At 34.5% G+C, this 24,902-nt stretch overlaps 1 protein-coding gene across 4 annotated transcripts in view; it reads right to left on the minus strand.

The window, feature by feature from the left end:
- Positions 1-24,902, minus strand: part of LOC126698178 (TMV resistance protein N-like) — a 124,534-nt gene that overhangs the window by 1,603 nt on the left and 98,029 nt on the right. The window contains exons 1-5 of one of the 4 annotated variants that reach the window (XM_050395207.1): positions 18,622-19,278; positions 2,129-3,221; positions 1,718-1,990; positions 633-1,616; positions 32-547 (exon numbers count right to left, since the gene is read on the minus strand). In XM_050395207.1, the coding sequence (XP_050251164.1) occupies positions 53-547; positions 633-1,616; positions 1,718-1,990; positions 2,129-3,221; positions 18,622-19,136 (3,360 nt within the window). In that variant the 5' untranslated portion in view covers positions 19,137-19,278 and the 3' untranslated portion in view covers positions 32-52. Of the gene's footprint in view, positions 1-31; positions 548-632; positions 1,617-1,717; positions 2,030-2,128; positions 3,222-18,621; positions 19,279-24,902 lie in introns of those variants that run through there. The other 3 variants (XM_050395206.1, XM_050395205.1, XM_050395208.1) reach the window with 3 other exon arrangements.

Consider the following 24,902-nt stretch of genomic DNA (forward strand, 5'->3'; position numbering starts at 1 on the left):
TGAAGTTAAGTGATGGAATAGGGGGCGAGACCTGACACCATCTAGATATTTGCTACATCTTGCCACTAGCTCGTATAACCTTTACCAGATCTTGCTCGTACAGTACACGCGCACCACAAGTTTTGATCTCGAAATAAGTGCACTTGCTCCTAATAAAAGCCCTAATGCAACTGCAATCCTTTAAATGGTCTTTAAGTATCCCGGCTGGAATAAGTATCTTCAATCCAAATGAACTAGCATGGAAAAGGGGTACAGGTAGATATCCAGTGACGTTTAAGAGACAATTTATTCGTGAAACTTCAATTATGTCTGATCTACAAATAAAGTCAATAGAAACTTCATCATCCTGAGCAGAAGAAACATTGTTCAAATTTTCAAGGATTACAACACTAGTAAACAAAGCAATCCCTATCCAACTACTATCATCACGCAGATCAGAAGGTAGCGGAATTGTTACAGATGACCCAGGGCTCTGATGGCTGAACCACTCTGGAGTTTCAGTTGAATTTGAAAAGTCGCAGAAGCACTTATTTTGCTGAATTTCACCCTGTAAAATATTAAAATGCATAAGCATAAAAAAGATGTTCAACGCGGGTGTTTGTGACATTGTGTTGCGAGTGCGAGAGAGATACCTCAACAAATCTTTCTAAGGATGGATCGAAGTCATCGTATGGTAAGATCGGGATGCGGATGAGTGCAATTTGGTCATCCTCCTTGTTGTCACAAACAACCATAGTGAACCCTGTCTCACCCGAAGTCCATGCAACATCCTGATTTGAATACTTTTCCAATAAAGGACATCTTCTTGCCCTTACATATCCTACACTTAACGGAAGGTCTGGCAATGATTGAAGCCTGCTACAATCATTCAACGCAAGAGAATTAAGCTTAGAAAGCTGAGAAATACTATCAGGCAGGCGTGTAAAGTTGTTTTTGCTCAAATCCAGTTCCTGCAACGAGGATAAGCCACTAAGATCATCGGGGAGTCCTCCGTCCCATAAATTGCGGTCAGCTAGATTTAGAGATGCAATAAATCTTAACCTAGGCAACAACAGGTTGATGGCCTCTCGGATAGGGAAGCAACCTTGGAAAAAAGCACGTGCAGCACGGACGAGGGAGAATCCGTGCGAAAGCCAGGATTTAGGTGGTTGAACCTTAAATCCCGATAGATTGAGAGTTTTCAGAGACGGCAAATTGACACTTGGAAAACTTGAAAGGTTTTTGCAACCTTGAAGACTCAAGACTGTCATGCCAGTCAAACGCTCGAGTGATGACGGCAATTCTTCCACAGCAATCCCATCTAAATACAGCTCTGACAAGCTTGTCATATTAGTTCCAATCTCTGAAAACTTCTTGAGACTTGAACAGCCAGATAGAATAAAAATTTTAAGAGATTTCAAGTTTATTTCGCAAGGGAGGCCAGTAAGACTTCTGCAATCTTTCAGATTTAACAAAGTTAGCTTATTGAGAGCTCCGACAGATGGGTGAAGCTCATACAAACTTGTACATCCTTGAAAAATCAGCCTCTCCAGATTTGGGCATCCGATGAAGTTAGGAGTCTTGACTAAGACTTTAGAGTCGCTAAGATCCAGGAGTCTTAACTTGGCCAAGTTCTGCTATAATAAATAGATATTGGAAATTAAGTAGTCAAGAACTTAATCCGCATTTTAAAAATAAATAAAAAAGCAACACTAGCATGCATTAATGGAAAACTTACAGTAAGTCCCTCTGGTAATTCCTCAATGTGGCTGCGAGGCATGATGAGTTCAACAAGATTGTCCGGTTGAAAACTGATCGGCATGAATTTCAAAGGATAATCATGCCACTCCATCATTCTTAACTTATTAGAAAGAAAATTGAGGCCTGTAGGAAGGTGCACATTAGAAATTTTAAGCAACCTTAGACTTTTCATATATAAGAAGGCTTTGTCATTCAAGTTTTCTTTACGTGGAGGCGAGTTTAGCACCATGCCTTCTACAACTTCTGTTCCCTGGAAATCAAGAACTATGCCTTCTACAACTTCTGTTCCCTGGTAATCAAGAACAATGAAATTAGTGTTGGGAAAGATATAGCAAAAAATTGCTAGAATTACATAAATACACACTTCTCTAAGTTTATGTCTGCTTACCGTATTTTCCTTTAGCACATGAAACACATCCTTACAAAACCACAACCTACTGTGTCTTCCAGGCTCTTGAGGTGATTCACGACGAACAATTCTCCAACCCATCTCTTGTATTAAATCATGCAGCCATAATTTTCCCCCTAAAATGGCAATGAGAGATTTGTCCTCGAGAGTTTTTATATTCTTCTCGCAACCAAAACCTTCTATGTGTGCCACTCGATTTTTATCCTCCCCTTTGAAGAAACATGCAATATCCAAAAATAGATTTTGCTCTATTTCATTCAATCCCCTATAACTTATTTCAAGTTTATCAAGAATTTCTCCTTCAGGGATTTCTTCTAATTGATGTAGGTAATCTTCCCATACCTCTCTTGGTCTATCAATCAAGGAGGAACTTATAACTTTAAGAGCTATAGGAAGCCCATTAGCATACTTCACAAAACCATTGGACAAATCCTCAAAATCTTTTTTAGGATAGGTTTGGTTAAACACAATCCAACTGAAGAGTTCCAAGGCTTCATCATTATCTAATCCATTTGCCCTATGTACAATAGTATCCCGGTGATGCCTTATTAGCAAGTGCTTATCTTTACTTGTGATAATGATCCTACTCCCTAAGCCAAACCAATCACAGCTCCCTGCTAATGCTTGTAGTTGTTCAACTTTGTCAACATCATCAATAACAATAAGAACCTTCTTATTGGATAGTCTAGTCTTTATGACTTTGATCCCCTCATGATAGTCCCATATGTTTTCTTCTTTTACCTTCAAGGTCTTAAAAAGAAGTTGTTTTTGTAAATTAACTAGACCAGCTTTTTCTTTTTCAACTGTTTCTCTAACATCATGAATAAGGCAGCTAGCTTCAAATTGATGACAAATTCTACCATAAATGGCAAGTGCTAGAGTGGTTTTACCAATCCCTGGCATCCCCCAAATCCCTATGAAGTGCACAGCATCTGACATTGTACTAAATAAGTTCATCATCTCCTTCACACGTGAGTTTATACCAAAAAGGTGCTCATGATCATTTGGGATTTCATGATTCAATTCATCAAATATGTTTTTTGTGATTTCCTGAATATCTTCTGATTCGTGACTGTATTAAAAAATAAAAAATAATTTTGATGAGACAAGGGTGCTAGCCACAAAGAGACAAAACAACATTAAATGTAAGATATTTTGCTTCAGTAGAAAAATACGAGCCATGTTTTAGAGTATTAGAAAAATGTGTAAAATTTACGCATTTAAAAATGACTCAGTGAGTGTATAATTGTATAAATTTAAAGTTTGTTATAGTAATCGTGTAAATTTGTAATGGCACTGTTCATTTTGTCTTTAGTTTTTTATTATTTCTTTACGTATCTTGAGGATAAAGAAAGAGAGTGAATGGTAATTGTTGTATGTAAAAAATAAAAATAAAAAACAATTAAAAAATCAAGAAAAATTGATATTTTAACGAAATTTAGTGCAAAATAGATAATCTAATTTGTGGTTTTTTGAAAACTGAATATGTAAAAAATAAAAATTAGGTTCTTACGCTAAAATAGACAGGAATTTTTGCACGAACTGATGCGAATGCTATTACCAGTCAAAACAACCCGAAGATGAAGAAAGGCAAAAAATAATAATAATAAAATAACTTGTCCTTTCATGCTTAAGCCAAGGGCCTTATAGTTGAATTGACACTTTCTCATGCACAAAGGTCGAGGGGGAAAAGGGTTCTAGCTGCAAGTTAACAACATATTGTAATTATCACTATTTAAACTAATAAAAAAAGACAAAATTAACCCTCTATTTTAATTGTGTCAATTTAAACACCTCTACACTTTCATTCCCATGGAGAGAGAGAGAGAGAGAGAGATTTATCAAAAAGGGAAAAACACTTTAGAGTACTTAAAACATCACCCTTGTTTTAAAATAAAAAAAAAATACTAGAAAGTGGCGAGAATAAAGGTTTTGATTGTCACATTAATGAAAATGTGGAGGTTAAATTGAAACAATTAAATATATAGGATTTAATTTGTCACAAATATAAACTTATAGGTTTAAAAAAAAAATCTAAGAACCTTTTAAACTTCAGAAAAATTAAGCAACCATCATGGTAAAGCATGAAATTCATTATAGCAACAAAACTGAATACAAGGTCTTAGGGCACACCCTGTTTAAGTATAAACCATCTGACTCAGTTAAGAGTTCTAACTACATCCACAGGCGAACGGGTAAAAATCTCAAAATAGCTATCTTGGACAACTCCCAACCTAGCTAGCTTATCAGTGCTTCTATTTGCTTCTCAATAGCAATGATTAAATTTGATCTGGGGAATTTTGGTAGCCAACAGCCTACAATCATCCACCAGAGGGAGAGTCAAATTGTTAGAACAAGATGGGGAAGTCAGAACATCAATGACAGATTTAGCATCTAAATCAACTTCAACAGTAGAAAAATTCCTATCAACACATAGCGAAAGACCGTCGCAGAGGGCCCATAACTCAGCTTGAAAACTGGTGGTGATGCCTATATTTCTAGCAAAACCCAATTTCCATTCACCATTCTCATCTCAAATTAGACCTCCACCACCTGCCAACCTAGGATTACCTAAGGATGAACTGTCAGTGTTTAGCTTCACCCACCTTCTAGCTGGTTTTTCCCTTCTGATTGCCTTAACAACCCATGTTTCTGCTTCCTTGGGACTATATGCAAAATGATAGTACTCCCTTACTCTTTGCATTATTAGCTTAGAAAGGTTCAGGTTTGAGTTTTTGTTTTTGAAAACCACTTGATTCCTGTTGTCCCAGATCATCCATACCGCAAAAGGAAATAATGCCTTCCACGGCAGCCCTTAAGGACCAAATTTCTCTGTGGTACAGTTCATGACTAACCAAGAGTGAAAATTTTGATCAAAGAAAGACCCGTTATTATTGATTATTCCTAGTGCATTCCAAACCGTGGCAATAATAGGACATCTTCTAAGTGCTTGCTCAATGGATTCGATACCACCACGATATAAAGGGTAGCAAGTCTCCATTTCCATACCCCTCGCAACCAGGCACTCTTGGACACCAATACTGTTATGGCAGCACTTCCATAAAGATTTGGATTCTAGGGAGGGTTTTGATGGACCAAACCTAACTACCATGAAAAGGCTGAGGTGGACCAAGGTCCATAGCAAGTTTGTAAGCACTCCATAAATCAAAATCTCCATGTTTTCCTCCCATCCAGATTAGCTTATCTTGTCTATTAGCTACTATGGAGATCAGAGTTGCTTGTATTTCCTTTCTATTGTTAGGTAGAAACTCAAAAGGAATCTCATCCTAATTGCACCCAAGGTTTGTGAACACATCCCCCACTTTGTCCTCCTCACTAGCTAAGGGCAAAGGCCCTTATATCACCTGCCTTAATGGAACTTGGTTCGACCAATTATCAAACCAGAATCTCAACTGGCTATTTCTCCCTAACATCCACCTTGTACCTAGTTTGAACACATTCTTCCCTTTCTTCATTCCAGTCCAAATTCGAGAGCAAGGAAGCTTATCTTGGTTTCTTGATCTCACTCTTAACTGGGAACAATATTTATTCTTTAGTACTCTAGCCCATAAGGCTTCACCCTTCGTATGAAATCTCCAATTCAATTTTGCTAATAGGGTAATATTTTTACCCTTGACCGTTTGCAAACCCAAACCACTTTCAGCTTTTGGTCTTGTTATCTTGCTCCAACTAACCCAATGCATCCTTTTAACTTGGTCAGTGGTTCCCCAAAGGAAATTCTTATTCACCCGGTCTATTCCTTCTAGAATCTTGTTGGGGAGATAAGTACATTACATAGCATACACAGGTATGGCTATTGAGGAAGCTTGAACCAAAATAGCTCTTCCCGCTAAGGAAAGTAGATTCGCCTTCCATCCTACCAATTTTTGCTTCACTCTATCCAAAACGAAGTTGAAATCTTGGCTAGATGAACTTGGGCTTTTGATAGGGATTCTGAGATATTTTCCTATAGCAAGAGTAGTCCTAAAGCCAAGAATACCCCCCAAGGCTTCTCATGTATCTCTATCCACATTTGGAGAGAAGTAGACCTTCGATTTTGACTAATTAACCGTCTATCCAAATCTAGTGCAAAAACAGTCTAATACCTTTGTAATAGCTAGACAACTGATATGGTTTACCTTGGCAAACAACACAAGGTTATTGGCAAAGAATAGATGGGAGAAGGCAGGTCCTCCTCTTGAAGCTGTCATCGGGGTCCAAAGCTTAGCTTCACATTTTTCTTCAATAAGTTGCCCAAGGTAATCCATACAGAGTATAAGTAGATAAGGGGAGAAAGGGTCCCCTTGTCCTCTTGTTGGGAAAAATCCCTTAAGGTAGCCCCCATTAAAAAGGATTGAGGTGGAGATAGTGGAGACAACTCATGATGATATCGGTCAGGCTTTCAAGCAAGTTCACTCATCTCAAGGTGTCTTTAATGAAGCTCCACTCCAACTTGTCGTAAGCTTTCTCAAGGTCAATTTTTATCGCCATGTACCTAACCCTTCCTTTTTTCCGACTGATGGTGTGGTTTAGTTCCTGCACAATAATTGCGTTATCCATCCCCCTTCTACCTTGCACAAAGGCTGTTTGGAAAGGGGACACTAGCTTGCTTAGAAACGGCCTCAATCTGGCCACTATGATCTTTTTGACCATTTTGTAAATTGTATTGCATAAACTAATGGGTCTATAACTCCCAATAGTCTCAGGCCCAAGGATTTTAGGAATAAGAGTTATGAGTGTCTTGTTCAAGTAATCTGGAATTCCCTTCTCCCCAAATATCCTTTTAACTTCATCTTTGACTGAACCTCCAACAAGTAGCCAAAACCGATAAAAGAAACCCGCATGAAGGCCATCCGGCCCGGAGCTTTGGATGCTTTCAAAGACCAAAGCACTGCTTTATTTTCCTCATCATTCAACTCCATTTCCAAACTGCCATGTTCTTCCTCAGTCAGGGCTGGCTGCCATTTAGAAGGAAGAGTCGGATTCCAATTGGATTGATTATGGGAGGTGGTGTAAAGCTCTATGAAACTCTTCCTAATGTAATCCATTAGCTCCCTCTCATCAGCAGCCAATTGCCAACACTATTCTTAATAGCCAGGATCTTATTCCTTTTTCTTCTCACAATAGCAGACAAATGGTAGAACGAAGTGTTCCGATCTCCAAAGATCATCAAATTAATTCTGGATTTTAATGCCCACAGTTCCTCCTCCTAAGTGAGAACCAAATCCAACTCCATTTGAAGTTTCTTTTCCAACTCAATCAGAAAACTCAAAAGGCATAGGGCGAGAGAACACTAAATCCCATTCAATCTGGCCATAAGCTTCCTCTTTTTCCAAAAGATATTTCCAAAGTGAGTTCTGTTCCAATGGTCAGCACTCTTGGAAAAACTTTCAATAGCTTCCGGGAGAGGGGTAGAGATTTTCCATGCATTAGAGACCATAGAAGGAAAAGTTAGATCTGAAACCCAAAAACTTTGAAATTTGAATGGTCTTTCCAAGAAAAGAGCAGGCCTGGGCTGAGATTCCAATAGCACAGGGTAGTGGTCAAAGTGACATCAAGTGAGATGGGTAACCCTGGCTTCAGGAAACAGACTATACCACCCTAGGTTTACAAAAAAATTATCAATCCTTTCTTGGATGAGATCTTCAATGCCTCTGCAATTCGTCTTGGTAAACCTTGGTCCCAAAAATCCCAGATCAATCATGTTACACCTGTCTAAACACTTCTTAAAGGGCAAAGACCTATTCACATTAACATTTCTACCACCAAGCTTATCATTGTTAATGAGGGGTTCATTAAAATCCCCAGCAATAACCCAAGGTAAACTATGAGAATCTGCTACTCTAACCAAATTATTCCATAAAATAAACCTTTTAGCCTCCCTAGGACTAACATAAATAGTAGAAAAAATCCAGGTTAAGTCTGAGCTACAAACCTTAACTGATCCATGAATCTCCTGCTCTATGTTCGCAAGCTGAGCTACCTCTGCTTTCTCAAAGTTCCATAACACCCACAATCCTCCAGCATACCAAATTGTGTCAACATGTATTGCACCATCAAATGGCAGCCTATCTGTGATTTCTTTCGCTCTTTCACCGCTAAGCCGAGTCTCCATCACAACAAAAATGGTTGGATCATGCAATCGAGTCAGCTCCTGAACATGGTTCTGAAAATTGGGCTTTAGCACGCCCTTGCTATTCCACACTATGATATTCATGATGAGATGATGGTAAGGAGTGGGGCATTCTTCAATTTGAGTTTGGCATTTCGCTTCCTCCCTTAAATTCCATCACATCTGTCGAATCATCTCCTTTGTCTAACCCTTTCCTAGCATTAAGGTGAGACAATGGTCTATAACTCCCACTTCCATCTTGTGTGAAATGGAGTACAAACTAAACTCCAGAGTTGGCTGAAAGATCTAGAGGAGCTTCGTGGAGTTTCTGCTGCTCATGATGTTGGTTGAGATCGACATGGTTTCAAGCATTCTCCTCTCTGTTAGCTTCTCCAACGAGTTCACCTTGCAAAGGAATGGAGTTAGGGATATATGTGGGTTTGTCTCCCAAACCACTCGTCGTTCCTCCTTCAGTAACAGATCATCTGACAGAAATATCCACCAAGGATTTGGAATCTCCCCCCACAATGGGTCTGTCAGTGGAAGGGTCCCCTCCTTTGCAATCATTTCTATTAGTGGAAATATGAAATTCCATGCTTTCTTCAGCTTTGGTTGAACCAACACATCAATGAGTTGGATTTGCTCGAATCTCCGCAATGACTATCTCCGGAATCTCCACCACTGAGCCCTCTAGATTTATGGCCCATCTCATCCCCTTGTGAGGCTGAGAAGTGAAATTGTGACTTAAAAATTGGTTGGACATCATGATTCAAAGAAAAAGCAAAGCTTCCTTGCTTTTGGTTTGGGAGTGGCGGCTGGTTCTACACTTCTTTAGACAAACTATTGGCTAAGTTTGCTGAAGCCATTGAACGGGCAATTACCTTCTTGCCCTTTACAGATTCTGCACCCTTAGGCTTTGATAAAAACCCCATTCTATTCGTTTCAATGTCCTGGCCTAAGCCCTCAAGCCCACTAAAGCTCTTGCCTATAATTAAAGGTCCAGCCTTCCTTTTCCCATCTCTTTTTTGGGCTAACTCAGCCCCCGTGGCTTTACTGGTGGTCCTTGTCTTAGCTAGAGCACCATTTAAATAACCAATTCTATCATTTTTGTACAAAGCTGAGCTAGCGTAGGCACTAACCTTTTTTGGACTATTATTCCCACTCCTTTTCCTTGTCACCACTACCCATAGTCCATAGCTACCCTCTACATGCGTACTATCAATACTCTCTTACAATGTGTCCTCTCCTAACTTATGCCTGTAGGGCCCTGAATCATGCTTCTTGCATGTTGTCCCTTCCTGATCCCACTGCATGACATCTTCCTCTCCCTTCTTCGGCAAGGTGGAGCATACCAAGAACGAACATGCATCTCTCTGGTGGCCAATCCACTCACATGAGAAATTTTATGTATGCCTTCATAGCTAATAGGCTGCTATATTCCTCCGATGATAAGTGAAGAGGTCAGTGGCTTCTCAACATCCACTTGAATGCATAATCTAGCATACCTTCCCCTGGACTCAGAAGCCGTATGGGTATCTATCCTCAAGACATTCCCAATGGACTTTCCAATTTGCTTAAGCACTTCCACATCATAGTATTCGATTGGAAGCTTCGAGAGTCTAATCCAAACTACAATGGATGCCACATTTGCTGCTAATGGCTTAAAGTTAGGCTCCCATGGTTTTATGGATAGGAAGTGCTCTCCAATAAACTAGGGACCCTTCTCCAAGACTGATGAGAAGTCTTTGTTTCCATTTTTTTCTTGTGAGGATGCCCCCTCTCCATTGCTGAATCTAAAGTCTACGTGATGTATAACCTTCACTTTCTTGTTGTTGCGTGCAAGTTCAATTTCTTCTTCTCTAGAGAGAAAACAGGACTATTGGGAGTTATAGACCCATTGCATGTTAGGGCCTGTGTTTCTAGAAAGAAACTATTCAACTTATTTTTGCTACTATTCATGGGCCTCACTGCACTTTTAGGTATTATTTATGGGTCCCACTGTACTATTTTAGCTAACTTTTACCTTTATCTACAGTACTTTCAGCAAAAAGTGTTCAATTATGCAAAATAAGCGGACTCAAACAGACCCTAAAACATCTTATATTACTAAATCCAGGAAAAAAATTGAATTATTTTTCCTTATAATAATTGCATCCTTTACAAACGGTATGAGACACTCTATAGACTATAGTCTATATGCCTTTAGAACTTTTTAAAGGCTTCCCCCATTAAAATAGCAATTCCTCCTCCCCTAATTTGAGTAGGCTCACTCAATAGTCTTAAAATAAATTTAAAAAAATGGCTAAATGGCCTAGTGATTTTAAAGAAAATGCACCTTTTTAACTTGATTTCATTTTATATAGCTTCTTCTTAATTGTATCAGATAAAGTTTTAGGTCATTTGTATTTTAGAAGATTTTATAGGTTTCATTGAAATTTTTTTATTCAATTTAGTAGGTAATCTAGTAATTTATATCACAAATAAAATATTTTAAGAATTTCACTATATATATATATATATATATTTTTTTAGAAAAAAGAAAACTCACTATAGAAATTATAATAGATGAATTTTATTCAATGAACATATTTTTAATTGGAAATAATAAGTTATATATATTTTATGTTTAGCGTGGCCCCCAAGACAAATTCTCTGGCTCGCCACTTGAACAAATTAACATTTAACTCTATTAAGTTGTATCTTATGTTCTTTCATTGCATTTAAATATTTTTAATTTATTATGAACTAAATTTTCTAACCATCTCTCTTTCACGTTTTAAAGCCTTTTTAGGGGTTCAACATAGTTGGAACTTGGAACAGAAGATTTAGCAATAGTTTAGATTTTTTTTTTATATAAATTAGTTATTAACAAATTTATATAAAAGAAAATTGTGAGTAACAAAGTGTAAACTACTGTTTAGATGTAATAAAAAAAACAAACAATTAAACAATTGATTTTATTTATCTAAGAAAACACCTACAATTATCTTACATAAATATATAATATGGAAGGTATTCTATGTATACCTCAATCCATTTACTATACACAATATATATACTTTTTTTTTTTTATAAAGATGTGTTCAAGTTACATCTTGTGTAGTTTCACAAGAGTTACACATTTTTTGGACATTATTATTAGATCTAAGAGTGAAAAAACACTCATAGTAATGTCATTATTGTTCTCTAGAAATTAGTGATTTAGGCATTAATTATTCTTATTAAAGGAAAAAAAAGAAATAAATAACAGCATTAACTCTCACACTCTCCTCTACATCATCATTTGCTTCCTTTCATCCTCTCTCACTTCTTTCTTCTTGCACTAAATAGTTTTTGGTCTCCTCCATTTATTTTTTAGTAGTATACATGGCAAAAGTCATAAGTCAATTGTTTTAGAGGATAATTGTTGAGGCCAAGAATTTCGAAGGATAAAAAACACTCATGGCCAAAGTCAATTTAAAAAATTAGTGCTGTAACAACAGTCAACACTATCTCTCAACCATATCATCACCTCCTACCATGGCCCTTGAAAACTCTTTAAAAAGATGGGCTCTCTTACATCTATATATGCAAAGCAACAGACACTCCAAGCAATTAAATAGGTTAGTACATTGGTGGCGCTATTTGTCTTTGGAAAATCAACAAACACTCCAAGGACCACAACCTTGGAGTTGAAGTTTAATTAATGTCCTCCATGATATGGCCCACACCCTCCTCCAATGCTTGCCACACTCCAAAATAACAATTTAATTGCCGACTTCTACAATGAAAGTCACGGCAAACCTAAGTAGCTAAATGTACAATCATCCTCTGTCTTGCTTCCTTTACCATTAGTTTGCACGATAGCAAGAAGATTTTTTTTTTTTTTTTTTTTTTTTGGGGGTGGGGGAGGGGGGGGGGGGGGGACTGATAGCAAGAAGATGATGTGAGAGAGAGGAAGAAGATGATGATGAGAAAGACCACAACTTGCTCACGTGACAAGTCGTGAGTAGTGTAGTTGTGGACCCACCACTTTTACTCCACCACTCATGACTTGACATGTGAGTAAGTTGTGGCAAAAGTTTTGAGGAAAGTTGCGATCCTAACATTACTCTTTTTTTCCTTTAATAAGAAGATTTAATGCCTAAATCACTAATTTCTAAAAAACAATAATAACATTACTATAAGTGTTTTTTTACCCTTGGATCTAATATTCCGTTAGCATTATAGTACACGAGTAATTAAAAAATAATCTTACAAAAAATTTAAATTTTTGATGAATCTTACATAAATTTTAAATGGACATTACATTAATTGGAGAACCTTAAGTGTCTTATTAAAGGATTAATTATAAAAATAAAATAATAATAATAAATCCCAAAAATATTTCCTTGGCAACATTGTTATTAATATCGTTCCGTTCCGGCTGGAACAGCCGAAATTTTTCATACCAGTATGCAAACCGGTACTAGAATACCCCCCGTTCCACCTCGAGTCAGATTTCAGGCAGTTTTGGACCATTCCGGTCAATTTCGGCTGATACAAGATTTGGCCTATTATTAAAAAAAAAAAAAACAGTAAAGGTCCAAACGACACCGTTTTGGACTTTACTAAAAGACCTAATCTCAAATCTGTTCTTTTCTTTCATTCTTTCACTCTCAAATCCCTCACTCACTGCCATCGTGCTCTCTGTGGAGTCTCTGTGCTCATTGTGTTGTGCTCTCTCATTTCATTGGCTCTGTGTTGTGCTCTCTCAGTCTCTCATACTCATCTGTCTCTGACTCTCTCACTCTCTCAGATTGAACATCCAAATCAAGTATTCTTTCTCTACTCTCACTCTCTCGGATTCAAGCTTCAGCCAAATTATAATTTTTTTTTCTTATGATTTGTTTTGTGGTTAAGATTTAAGAACTTACTAACTTAGGACGTAAGAGTTAAGAATTTAAGATATGTGATTTGTTTGTTCATTAACTTCATTCACTTCATGCATTTGATTGAATTTCATTTCATTTCATTGAACAGTAAACTATGGTTCATCATAGTTCAGAGGATCCCGCATGGGCTCATGCCCGTGCAGTGCCTAACGCAAAAAATAACACTATATGTTTGCATTGTAATAAGTTGATTAAAGGGGGTGGTATTACTAGACTTAAGTATCATCTTGCTGGGATTAGAGGTTAAGTTGAACCATGTAAAAAGGTTTCATCTGATATTAGGTTTCAAATTGAACAAATGATTGAAGACTTGAAAAAATCTAAACAAACTAAAAAGAGGATTCAATCAGAAATTGGGAACCCATATGATGTTGATGAGGAGGAGGATGAGGTTAGGGTTGTTGAAAAGAGTCCCCCTCAAACATTAGGTAAACGAAAATCTAGGGGAAAGGATGTTGACACTGATATGGGTCAAATAAGAGGAAAGAAGAAAATTAAGAGTTATTTTGCTCCTAGAACAACCCCCGGTGCTCAACCCTCTATAAGAAGTGCTTTGGCTACAAAAGCAATGATAGATAATGCAAAAATGAATGTGGCAAGATGGTGGTATCATTCTAATGTACCCTTTTATGCATCTCAGTCACCCTATTATCAACCTATGATAGATTCCATTGCTGCTATTGGGCCGGGATTTAAGGGACCTTCTTTTTATAAGTTGAGGGGACCCCTTTTGAAAAATGTTGTCCATAAAGTTAATGATTTTTTGTTAGATATAAAAAATGATTGGAAAGTATATGGCTGTTCAGTGATGTCTAATGGGTGGACAAATCAAAAACAACAACCAATAATGAATTTTTTGGTGTATTGTCCAAGGGGTGCCATGTTCTTGAAATCTATTGACACTTCAGGCCTTATAAAGGATGCTGAAACTTTGTTCAATATATTTGATTCTGTTTTTTAAGAAATTGGTGTGGAATATATTGTCCAATTGATTACAGATAATGCTTCTGCCTATAAAAAAGCTGGAAAAAAATTACAGCAGAAGTATGGTACTTTATTTTGGTCTCCTTGTGCATCTCATTGCATAGACTTGATATTGGAGAATATTGCTAATCCTAAGTGGTTCCCTCTTGTTGGTGAAGCAATTAAGAAGGCAAAAAAGATAACAAAGTTCATTTACAACCATGGAGTTGTTTTAGACTTGATGAAGCAAGATTTTACAAATGGAAGAGAGTTATGTCGTCCTGCAATTACAAGGTTTGCCACTAACTTCTTAAGTCTACAGAGCATGCTAAGGTTCAAAAAAGAGCTTAGATAATTGTTCACTTGTGATAAATGGCTTTCATGCCCCCATGCTAAGACTGCCATTGGGAAGGAGATAAGTAAAATTGTTTTGGAAGATTATTCATTTTGGTCTCAATGCAGGAACATAGTGAAAGTTAGTGAGCCTTTAGTTAGAGTACTTTGTCTTGTTGATGGGGATGAGAAACCTACTATGGGGTACTTGTATGAAGCAATGGACAAAGTAAAAGAGGAAATAAAAAGAAGGTTGAAGAACAAAGTTTCTTTGTATGGACATTATATTAGAGTTATTGATGCTAGATGGGACAAGCAACTTCATAGTCCTTTGCATGCAACATGTTGCTTTCTTAACCCTGCAATTTACTTTAGGCCTTCATTTAAAAGGCAAAATGAAGTTCAAAGAGGGTTGCTAAGCACCCTAATGAGGTTGGTTCCCAATCCTGACATTCAAGACAAAATAAGTTCACAACTTGATGAGTACAAAAAGTCAATTGGTGACTTTGGCACATCACTAGCAATCCACCACGAGAAAGACTAAATCCAGGTAAACATTAACAATTTAATAGTATTTCCTTTCAATATGTCTATTTATCCTTTATAGTTGTCATTGTAAGATTACATGAGCAATGCTTATTTTACATTTTTATTTGTTATTGTAGTTTCATGGTGGGAGCAATTTGGACTTGGAGCTCCAGACTTACAATCATTTGCCATTCGTGTGCTAAGTCAATGTTGTAGTGCAACTGGTTGTGAGAGAAATTGGAGCACATTTGAATATGTTCACTCAAAGAAGAGAAATAGATTGGAACATAAACGAGTAAATGATTTGGTCTTTGTCCATTATAATTTAAGGCTTCGAGAAAGGTAAATTTATAATCGTTACTCATATGTAAATGAAATGTACTTTCAAATAATTATAATTTATAAAATGTTACTAATGTTTAATATTCTCATTAGTAGGAACATTCAAAGGAATAAGTATGCATTGGATCCTATAAGCTTGGATAACATTGACTTGATGGGAGATTGGGTGGCTGAAGAACCTGCACTTCTTAATCCAGATGACATAAATTGGGATTGTCTTAATGAACCAGCACCCCTAGTGAATGTGGAAGAGGATACTAAACTTGAAACTATTGATGTTGATGACGATGATGATGATGACAACAACAATGGACATGGCTTGACAAATCTTCCAATGGGTGCTAGTGGTTCTTGTGGGAGTTCTTTTGATGATGAATTTGATCATTTTCTCATGGATGATGATGAGGAGGAGGAGTAATATTATGTTAAATCAATGTTAAATGTTCTTATTGTGTGATGTTATATTGATGTTTAAGACTTAAGAGTTAAGACTAAATGATTTGTATTATTTGATATTTAGTTATTTATTTATTAGAATTGACAATTTTATATTCTACAAGAATATATATAAATTGTTTTTTAGGAACCCTGAAACACCCTGAAACGGTACGCCAAAATCGACCGGTACCGAAATATTCCATTCCACTGGACAAACCAAAACGGGCTCCAAAATGGTATTAATAACATTTCTTGGCAATATACTCTACATAGCTTCAAACCAAAAAATAAAAAATAAAACGAATATGCTAAAAATATTCCGTTAGCATTATAGACTTATAGTACACTAGTAATTAAAAAAAATCTTTCAAAATTTTTAATTTTTTTTTTTGAATCCTACAAAAAAATTTAATTGACATTACATTATTTCAAGACCCTTAAATTACTTATTAAAGGACTAATTAAAAATAAATCCCAAAAATATTTCCTTGACATTACACTAGATGGCTTAAAACACTAAAGAAGAAAAAATAACCTCCAAAAATATCCCATTATCATTAAGTTCATAAGTTGAAAGGCTAGCAATAAGATTATAAAATGAGTTTTTTTCATATAAACTGCTACATTAATTAATTAATGCAAAATGACCTCCTCAAATCTCTCCTATAAGGTAAAATTATTAATAATTTGTTCTCTTAAATGTGCACTAAGCCATTAATTATTAATAATTTTGTCTATATAATTATGGAAAATGCTAACAAGTGCCCTTAAGACACTGGTTAAGAATCCAGTTAAAAAAAGTTTTTATGGGAAAAAAAAACAATTAATGTTTTGACAGTTTTTTCATTTCCCATAAAAGTGATGTCAAAACTTTCCTAAAATAGATTGTTAATAGGTGTTCTAAGGGCACTCGTTAGCATGACCCTATAATTATTGGTAGAGTGCTTGTCTGCTCATGAATGTTGGCTTATATTTGGTTCTAGGCCACTAGCTTAGGGGCCTTAAGGGTGAAGCAAGTAGAGTGGAACAAGAGTAATGCTACAGCTAAAAACTATTTTACAATATTTTTACAAAATGTTGATGTGACCAACCTCTTATTAGTTTTTATCTAGACCCACTATTAATATCACTTTTTCATTTACTAATAATCACTCACCACATCAACAATTTGTAAAATTTTTTGTAAAATAGTTTGTATCTCAAGCATTATTCGTAGAACAAAGTGAGCCATATTTTAATTATTAAGGGTATTTTAGGAATTTGAACTGGGTAGGGTTTCTATATATTTTTTAAACATTATTGTAGCCCTTATATAATAGATCATTAGCTGCTCACTATCGTGGACAAAGGACAACTACCAAACCACATAAGTTTTCTGTATTGATTTCTCTCTTCTCTCTTCTCTTTAATCTTGTGTAAACATTTTCACAACAAAAGGTATATCAAGTGCCATGTCATTTAAAATTTTAAATGACATGACACTTTGTACATTGTCTAATCCATGAAATAAAAGATTACCCATGAAATAGACTCTCCCTCCATATAAAGACCCATGAAATAATATGCTTATGTTTGTTGTCACCCACAAAGTTAAGCATATTGCTAAACCACATAAATTTTTGAATTCTTTATATGTGTGTATGTTTGTTAATTAATTTTGTTTTCATTGTTATTGGATTGGATCCTAGAATAAAATTTAGAAAAACAAAGTATATATTAATCGTGTTAGATCATTCAGAGTGGTGATTGTAAAACAACTAAAAAAACTATTTTTAGCACTTCAAACACCAAAGTACATGCTATATCAAAGATGCTAAAGCTAAAAATTCAGCAACACGCTACAGTGATCTATTACTAGTACCAAACCATTATAGCATGATACTTCAATTATTTAATTCATTTATTTTCATAGGTTGGAGAAGAAAAGAGAAAAGAGAGAGGGAGAGGTTATAAATAAATTAATATGTTCGGTTTGTTTATATTATTTTAATGAGTTGTATGTAAAAATAGATTATTTGATGTAGGGTATAGAGTAAAATGATATGTTAAAATAGATAAAATAGTTTTTTAAAGTGCTAAAAGCTAAATTTTTGGCTAGTTTAATGTAAATGGTAAATGCTCATAGAGTACTAACACCAATTGTGCCAAACAAACCGAACATATTAATTTATTTTTGGCATTAATAAATATCAAATTTTTGGCTTAAGCACACCAAACATGAAAAATGGCTCTAAATCAGATGCGTAGAATACCAAAAAATTTGACTGTGATAGAAGCGTAGAGTCACAAATTCTAAAACTAATTACTTTTTTTTATTCAATATTCTCTCATCTGTCTCTCAATATCTCTTCTCTCTCTCCTCTCTGTTTCTCAATATGTCTCACCTCTCTCTTCTCTCTCAAAAAACTCTCTTCTCTCTTCCCTCTCTCAGACCTCTCTTTCTCTCTTCCCCCTCTCTCTCTCTTGTTTACTGGTTTACTTGTGGAGATCGGCATTAGATTTTCCAGTGGAGATTGGCGTTGGTTTGCTAGTGGAGATTGTGGGTTTGGCTGTGGGATGGGTTGCGGCCCGTTGAATTTGAATGGGTTTTGAGAGTTGTGATTGTGAATGGTGAGATTAGTTCAGAAAATTATAAGAAAATAAAAGGAGAAAATTCTTGTATGCTATGGACATATTTCAACACAATTAGATAAGAAAAAAAAAATCTGATCGTTTATTAGTCTGTCTAATCGACGCTTCTAGTGCAGAATAATCTTTCAAATAATTAGAATAAAACTAAAATAATTTTTCAGAAGTTATCCAAATCATTGATGATATGACCAGAAGAAAAGGTAGAATCTTACCTATCCAACAAATGCCATCCGCGGATCTTGCTCACTTCTTTTAGTGCAGTTCTCCACTTTTGTATCTGTTCTATGCTAACCTTGCGATCTTCTTCATGCTTGAGACATGCTTTCCCAAAAGTCTCCCTCTGATTCCCAACATCAGAGGGATTTACGTGGTAGAAAACGGGCAGAACTTTCAGCTCCTTGTCTTTCATGCATTCAAGAATTTTAACAAGTTCATTCAAGAACCACTTTGAAAAAGCATAGTTTTTTGAGAGAACGATAATTGCATACTTGGATTCTTCTATTGCTTTCATGAGCCCAGAAGCAATGGGTTTTCCTTGCTCAAGATTTTCATTATCTCTATAAGTGTTAATACCTTTTTGTTTCAAAGTAGCATATAGATGATCCGTAAAATTCTTCCGGGTGTCCTCACCATAGAAACTAAGAAAAACATCATATTTCCATAGAGGATTAGAAGAAGATGACGATGAGAAGGATGTACAGGCTTTTTGAGTGCACATGGAAGCCATTGGAAACTCAACCTATGGCGTGATCATGGAAAAGGGAGTACTAAAAGAGAATGGATTTTTTTTTTTTTTTTAAAGGAAAAAGAGAGAATGGAACTTGGGAAAAGCTTTATTAGAACTTCTACTTTCTGTATCAATGTTTCAGAATCATTCGCGGTATTAAATTCTTGGCGACGTGGGAGAAGCATTTATAGGTGCTTAAGTGGGAACATGACCAAAAACGCACTCACCGAACGCTTTGAAAATAGATTAAAAGTTCATTTTAGACAGTTATTATTTTGATACCTAGACTTTCAATTTTTATTGATTTTGCCTCTATTATTTTTTTTTTTTTTTTTTTTTTGAGGAATGATTTTGCCTCTAAGTTTGCCATTATTGTTAATGTGATCCTTTCATCTATTATTATTATCATTAACTAGCTTGTAACCCCATGCATATGCATGGATACACTTAAAGATATATAATAAAATAAATAATATAATTCATATATATACACGTGCAAGTTAGATTTGAGCTTATTTATGAAAGTGAAATCAGTTATCTAACAGTACATCTACATGAGAAAGCTCGAATATATGCAAGTTTTGACATGACACTCAAACAAGAAATAAAGAAAGTGATGATAGAACATGAAAAAGATGCACATTTAAACAAGACAAAGAAACTGATTATCAAAACAATACAGGATGTACGTGGAAAATCCTAGAGAAGGGATAAAAAACCACGATTTGACCAAGAACATAACATTCTTGCTCAGCTTAGCTTGTATTATGTGTGAAAAAGAAGTCAATTTACAATGAAGTTGCCTTTCTCTCCTATCAACTCTCTACTTTCATCTCAAAATATTTACTTGGGCTCTTGCCCTAATAGCACAGCTGCATGTTCATCCTATACTCTGAGGAATATGGCTACGTACAAAGGACAGGGGTCAAGTCATCATATTCTCTCATTTGGATCTTTTCACACCTTTGATATTATCAGCTAACTAAGGAATAAGAACTATGCCAATGTGGCACTGGGACCTGTAGGTAGGTAGCTTTGTCACTGCTTGGGAGACAAGTCTTGGATATTGAGATGGACATCAAGAGTACTGTGATTGGTACACGTGTCCCTGAGGTGACTCATTGTGCATTCAACCAATAAGGAGTGTCCTCATAGCCTCTAACCCTAAAATGTCACCATGTCCCTTTTTGGTGAGTGCTTGAGTTCCGTGTCAAGCGTAAATCTCACTTCCTTTCCAAGGCAGACACGCCTTTAGGTGGCGTTTGGTACGAGGGAATCCACATTACTCCTAACATCCAGATTCCTAGGAATGTGATTCATTGCAATCTGAATGCCTAGGAATGTAGCTATTCTTATGTTTGATTTCATTAGGAATATTTTAAGATTCCTAGGAATGTGAGATGATAATGTTTGGTTTATTCTTAGGAATCTTAAATGAATTATTTATTTTTCCTATTCTATCCTTAGATTTGAATGTAAACTACCGAGTCCTTTAAAAAAAATCTTCCTGTAAATAAATAATGAAAAACAAAATACAAAATCTCTTAGCCAACACGTACTCTCCCTTCCCTCACAGCTGCTACACGTGTAAGGTTCGGATTCAACAACTCACGCATTCTCCCATGCCTTAGTGGTGTTATATACACTAGTTAAGCCATGAATTAATCACATTATCAGAATCACATCTGCCATTAACTACCAAAAAAAAAAAAAAAAAAAAAAATTTATGGAAAGTAGTCCTCCATAATTAACCATCCAAAATAACCTTACGAAGGAATGATGTGAGAATAAAGAACCTGGTAGTGAGGTACGATATATTGAAATTGCCTAGAAGTATATTTATCTTTCTTGTATATCCTCATTTACTTAATCATCTGAGAAGTGGTGGCAATTAGTTAAAAAAATACACCACGCAGTTGATTTTTTTTTTTTTTTTTTTTTTTTTTTTTTTTTTTTGGAGAAGAAGCATGTAGTTGATTTTAATTAGCCAAATTACTAACGTGTTTAATAAGATCAATTATGCAATGTATTTTGTTGGATTTTAGATCCTTGTTAAAACATCTATTAACCAGTTTTAAGTCCAATTTGTTAATTAGATTAGAAGTAAAAATAAACTTAGTGACAAAAATCATATAAGTATCATTAAAAATTGCTGTAGCATTAAACAATTCTAAAGATCTTTCCTTTGGTCCTATCAAAAAAAAAAAAAAAAAAAAAAGATCTTTCCTTTGGTCCGTTTAAAATAATCATACAATTCATCATTGTCACGTCATTTCTTTGAATGATTGTCCTCTTTTTTCTTTTCTATTTTGGGTTCCCCTTTTTCATGGAAGTTGCCAATGCCATGACTAGACTGATGAGTTTCATTCCTTTTACGGCAAATTACAACTTATTCATCTATGGTTTGACTGAAATTTGATACTTTATCCACCAAATTTAAGTTGTCTAATTGTGTTTTGAAATTCCATGATGCAAGTGTTCCACTAGATTATTTTTTATCTTATTTGATCTTGTATTTTTATGTATTTTTATATTTTTGGAGGAGAGAGAAATAAAAGTTGAGTAAAATTACATATTTAGCTTTGTTTTTAACAATGTGGGTTATGGAAATCTAACTGAGCTAACCTTAGGTGGATAAAGTGTAAAATTCCAAACCACAGGTAGGTAATTTAAATTTCAACCAAACCACAGGTAACTCAAGAATACTCTTACCAAATAGGCCCTTATTTACCCTTGTTTTGCATTTAGATAAGTTAGAGTAAAAACAATTATGTCGTAATTTAAAATTGAGGATCTAAACAAGCATTAGTGTTTTCACACTAATTGAGCTTTCAATATATACATATATATATATATATATATATGGGTCAAGTTACACCAAGTATAACTCTAAAGAGTTACACATTTTCTAAATCATTGGATTTAAGTATATCCAACGGTTAAAAAAAGATAGTCATTAATGCTGATATTCTGATTAGAATCTCATTTACAATCTCCTATTTATAATATTCCATACTTATTTCTAAACCTAAAAAATGTATACGTATTTCTCTCTCTCTCTCTCTCTCTCTCTCTCTCTCTATATATATATATATATATAGAGAGAGAGAGAGAGAGAGAGAGAGAGAGAGAGAGAAACAAGCAAACTAATATATTAGACTTACTAAGCATAAAGTAAAAAGCTATCAAAGTTTTTATTTATTTATCAAATGAGGGACCTGGATTGAATCTAACAACAACAACAACAAAAATCATAAAAACCACTTAATTTGGGCCTTAATTTGATAGTAGGGAGTAAATTATTATATAATGGATGTCATAAATTAAAATCTCATTTTATCTATAATAAATAATTTTTAAAAAAAGGATGATATAGGGTATTATTTATATGATTTATTATGATAAAATTAAGGTTATAATTGCAAATTTCATTCATAAAAAAAAATAAAAAAAAATAAAAAAAGAATAAAAAAATTAAATTGCAAATTTTCATAGTTTTGATTGCAAAATACAAATACCCCTAATTCAGGGTGTGTTTTATACGATTAATACTATTTTTCTGTTCTATCATAATCACATACTCACAACTTCTATTACAATTAATCCTATTTGCAAATTCTATTATAATGCTTTCAAGATAATATGGCTTTTGCAAAAGCAGTTGATACTTTATGTTTCTTTCACCAGCCAAGTCAACAAAGCTCATTCCATAGAATACTTAACTCCGAATAATGATAATAATAATAATAATAATAATAATAATAATAATAATAATAATAATAGAGGTAAATTGGAAATTGCACCCCTAAAGTTTGAGAGTATTTAGATTTTACATTCTGAAGTTTCAAACTTTAGACTTTATCCCCTAAATTTTAAGGTGATTGGATTTTACACCTTAACATTTTAGAATTTGAATTTTGCCTCCTAAAGTTAGGGAATGTTTAGATTTTACACCTCCAAATTCTGAAACTTTAAAGTGTACCCCTAAAATATAAGGGATAAAATCCAAATTCTGAAATGTCATGGTGTAAAATCCAAACACCCCCAAATGTCATGAGGTAAAATATAAATTCTATAACTTCAAGGTGTAAAATCTAACTATTCATAAACTTTAGGGGTGTAATTTACAATTTACCCTAATAAAAATGATTAAAAATAAATACTTGGTGAACGTAGCAGAGGCATTCTACGAAACTCCAGTCCGAAATGACAAGTCTTTTCTGCCACAACGGCCCACAGGCTAAAAAGGAATGAAACTCCACGATAATGGTGGTTTACTTTTACTTTTTCTTTTTTGAGAAGAATAATGGTGGTTTACTTGGAAGTTGCCACATACAAAGTTTTTTTATTTTATTTTATTTTTGTTATTATTATTATTATTTCTTTATGTGCATGTTGCACAACATGATAATTTCTACTTTTGATTTTTTTGGTTAAATGATTTGTTAGGATCATGCATATGATTAGATGCAATGAATCAATATGACATTATAGTAATAGAAAAAGAAAGGATATTCGTATTATAACCATTCTTTTTTATCTTCTTTTCAAGTTAATATATTATGAGGTTCCTTCCAAGTTATTATTATATAAAAAGTATTACAAAAACAAGGATATCGAGTGCTTTTGCTTCTTTTCTTTTTTGTTTTTTGTTTTTTTGATTGATTGTGCTTAATTTATAGGGTCAATAATGTTATCTATTTTTTTTTTAAATGAATAATGCTATCTACTTAGCAAGTACAATTTTTTTTCCCTTTTTATATGTCGCACAAGATTCTTATTCATTGTTTACATTATAACAATTTTTATAACGTGATTTTGATCAATAAATTCACCTTTCATGTCTTGTTTTGCAGTTGATTTATTAGGGATTTGCGTAAAATTAGTGCATTGAGTAAATATCATCCTCAATAAGTCACAAACACATGCAATATGTATGAAAAGTTTGGCATAAAGATATAAGATAGGAATATCCTCAGTTGGCCACAAACACATGCAATATGATTGAAAAGTTTTGCATAAAATATAATATTATAATGTATATAATAAGAGCATTCACATTAGGGGTGCTCAATTACCAAAAAATGCTATATTAGCATTCCAAACACCAAAAAAACTTGCTTTATCCCATATATTAAATCTAAATATATTTGGCAACTTTTTTTTTTTTTGGGCAAACGCTATTTTTTTAGTGTTTGGAATGGTAATATAGCATTTTTGGTGATTGAGCACCAAATTCATTACCGAAATTCCAAACACCAAATACTAAATCTAAAAGGCTCCCCTTTAAAGTAAAAGTTCTTCACCTTAAGAAACAACCAGTAGACAGCTAAAATTAGGAGATATTTCAATATTTAAACACATAAAGCCCATAAACTCATGTTTAAGCAATATTTAGCCAAAACACTTGTAGCATTTTGGGGGTGTTAAATGCTAAGTTTTTAGCACTTCAGGAATCAGATGTGAATACTCTTAAGCACTTATTAAAAAAATTACACATATTATGCTAAAATGGTGTTTTCGTTCTTAAAGTTTGAATGACATTCAATTTTTGTTCCTAACTCCTAAGCTTTAAAAAAAAAAAAAAAAAAAAAAAAAAAAAAAAAAAAAAAAAAAAAAAAAAAAAAACGTTTTTTTTCCCCATAATCATTGGAAACATTATACTTTTTGTCCTTGAACTTTTTAAAAAATAATAAATAAATTCTCTTGAGCCACTTACCATAATCTTAAGGAAAATTAGAAGAGGTAAATGAAGGTGTTTACATA

This window comes from Quercus robur, chromosome 9 (assembly GCF_932294415.1).
Source record: "Quercus robur chromosome 9, dhQueRobu3.1, whole genome shotgun sequence".
NCBI classification, from domain to species: domain Eukaryota; kingdom Viridiplantae; phylum Streptophyta; class Magnoliopsida; order Fagales; family Fagaceae; genus Quercus; species Quercus robur.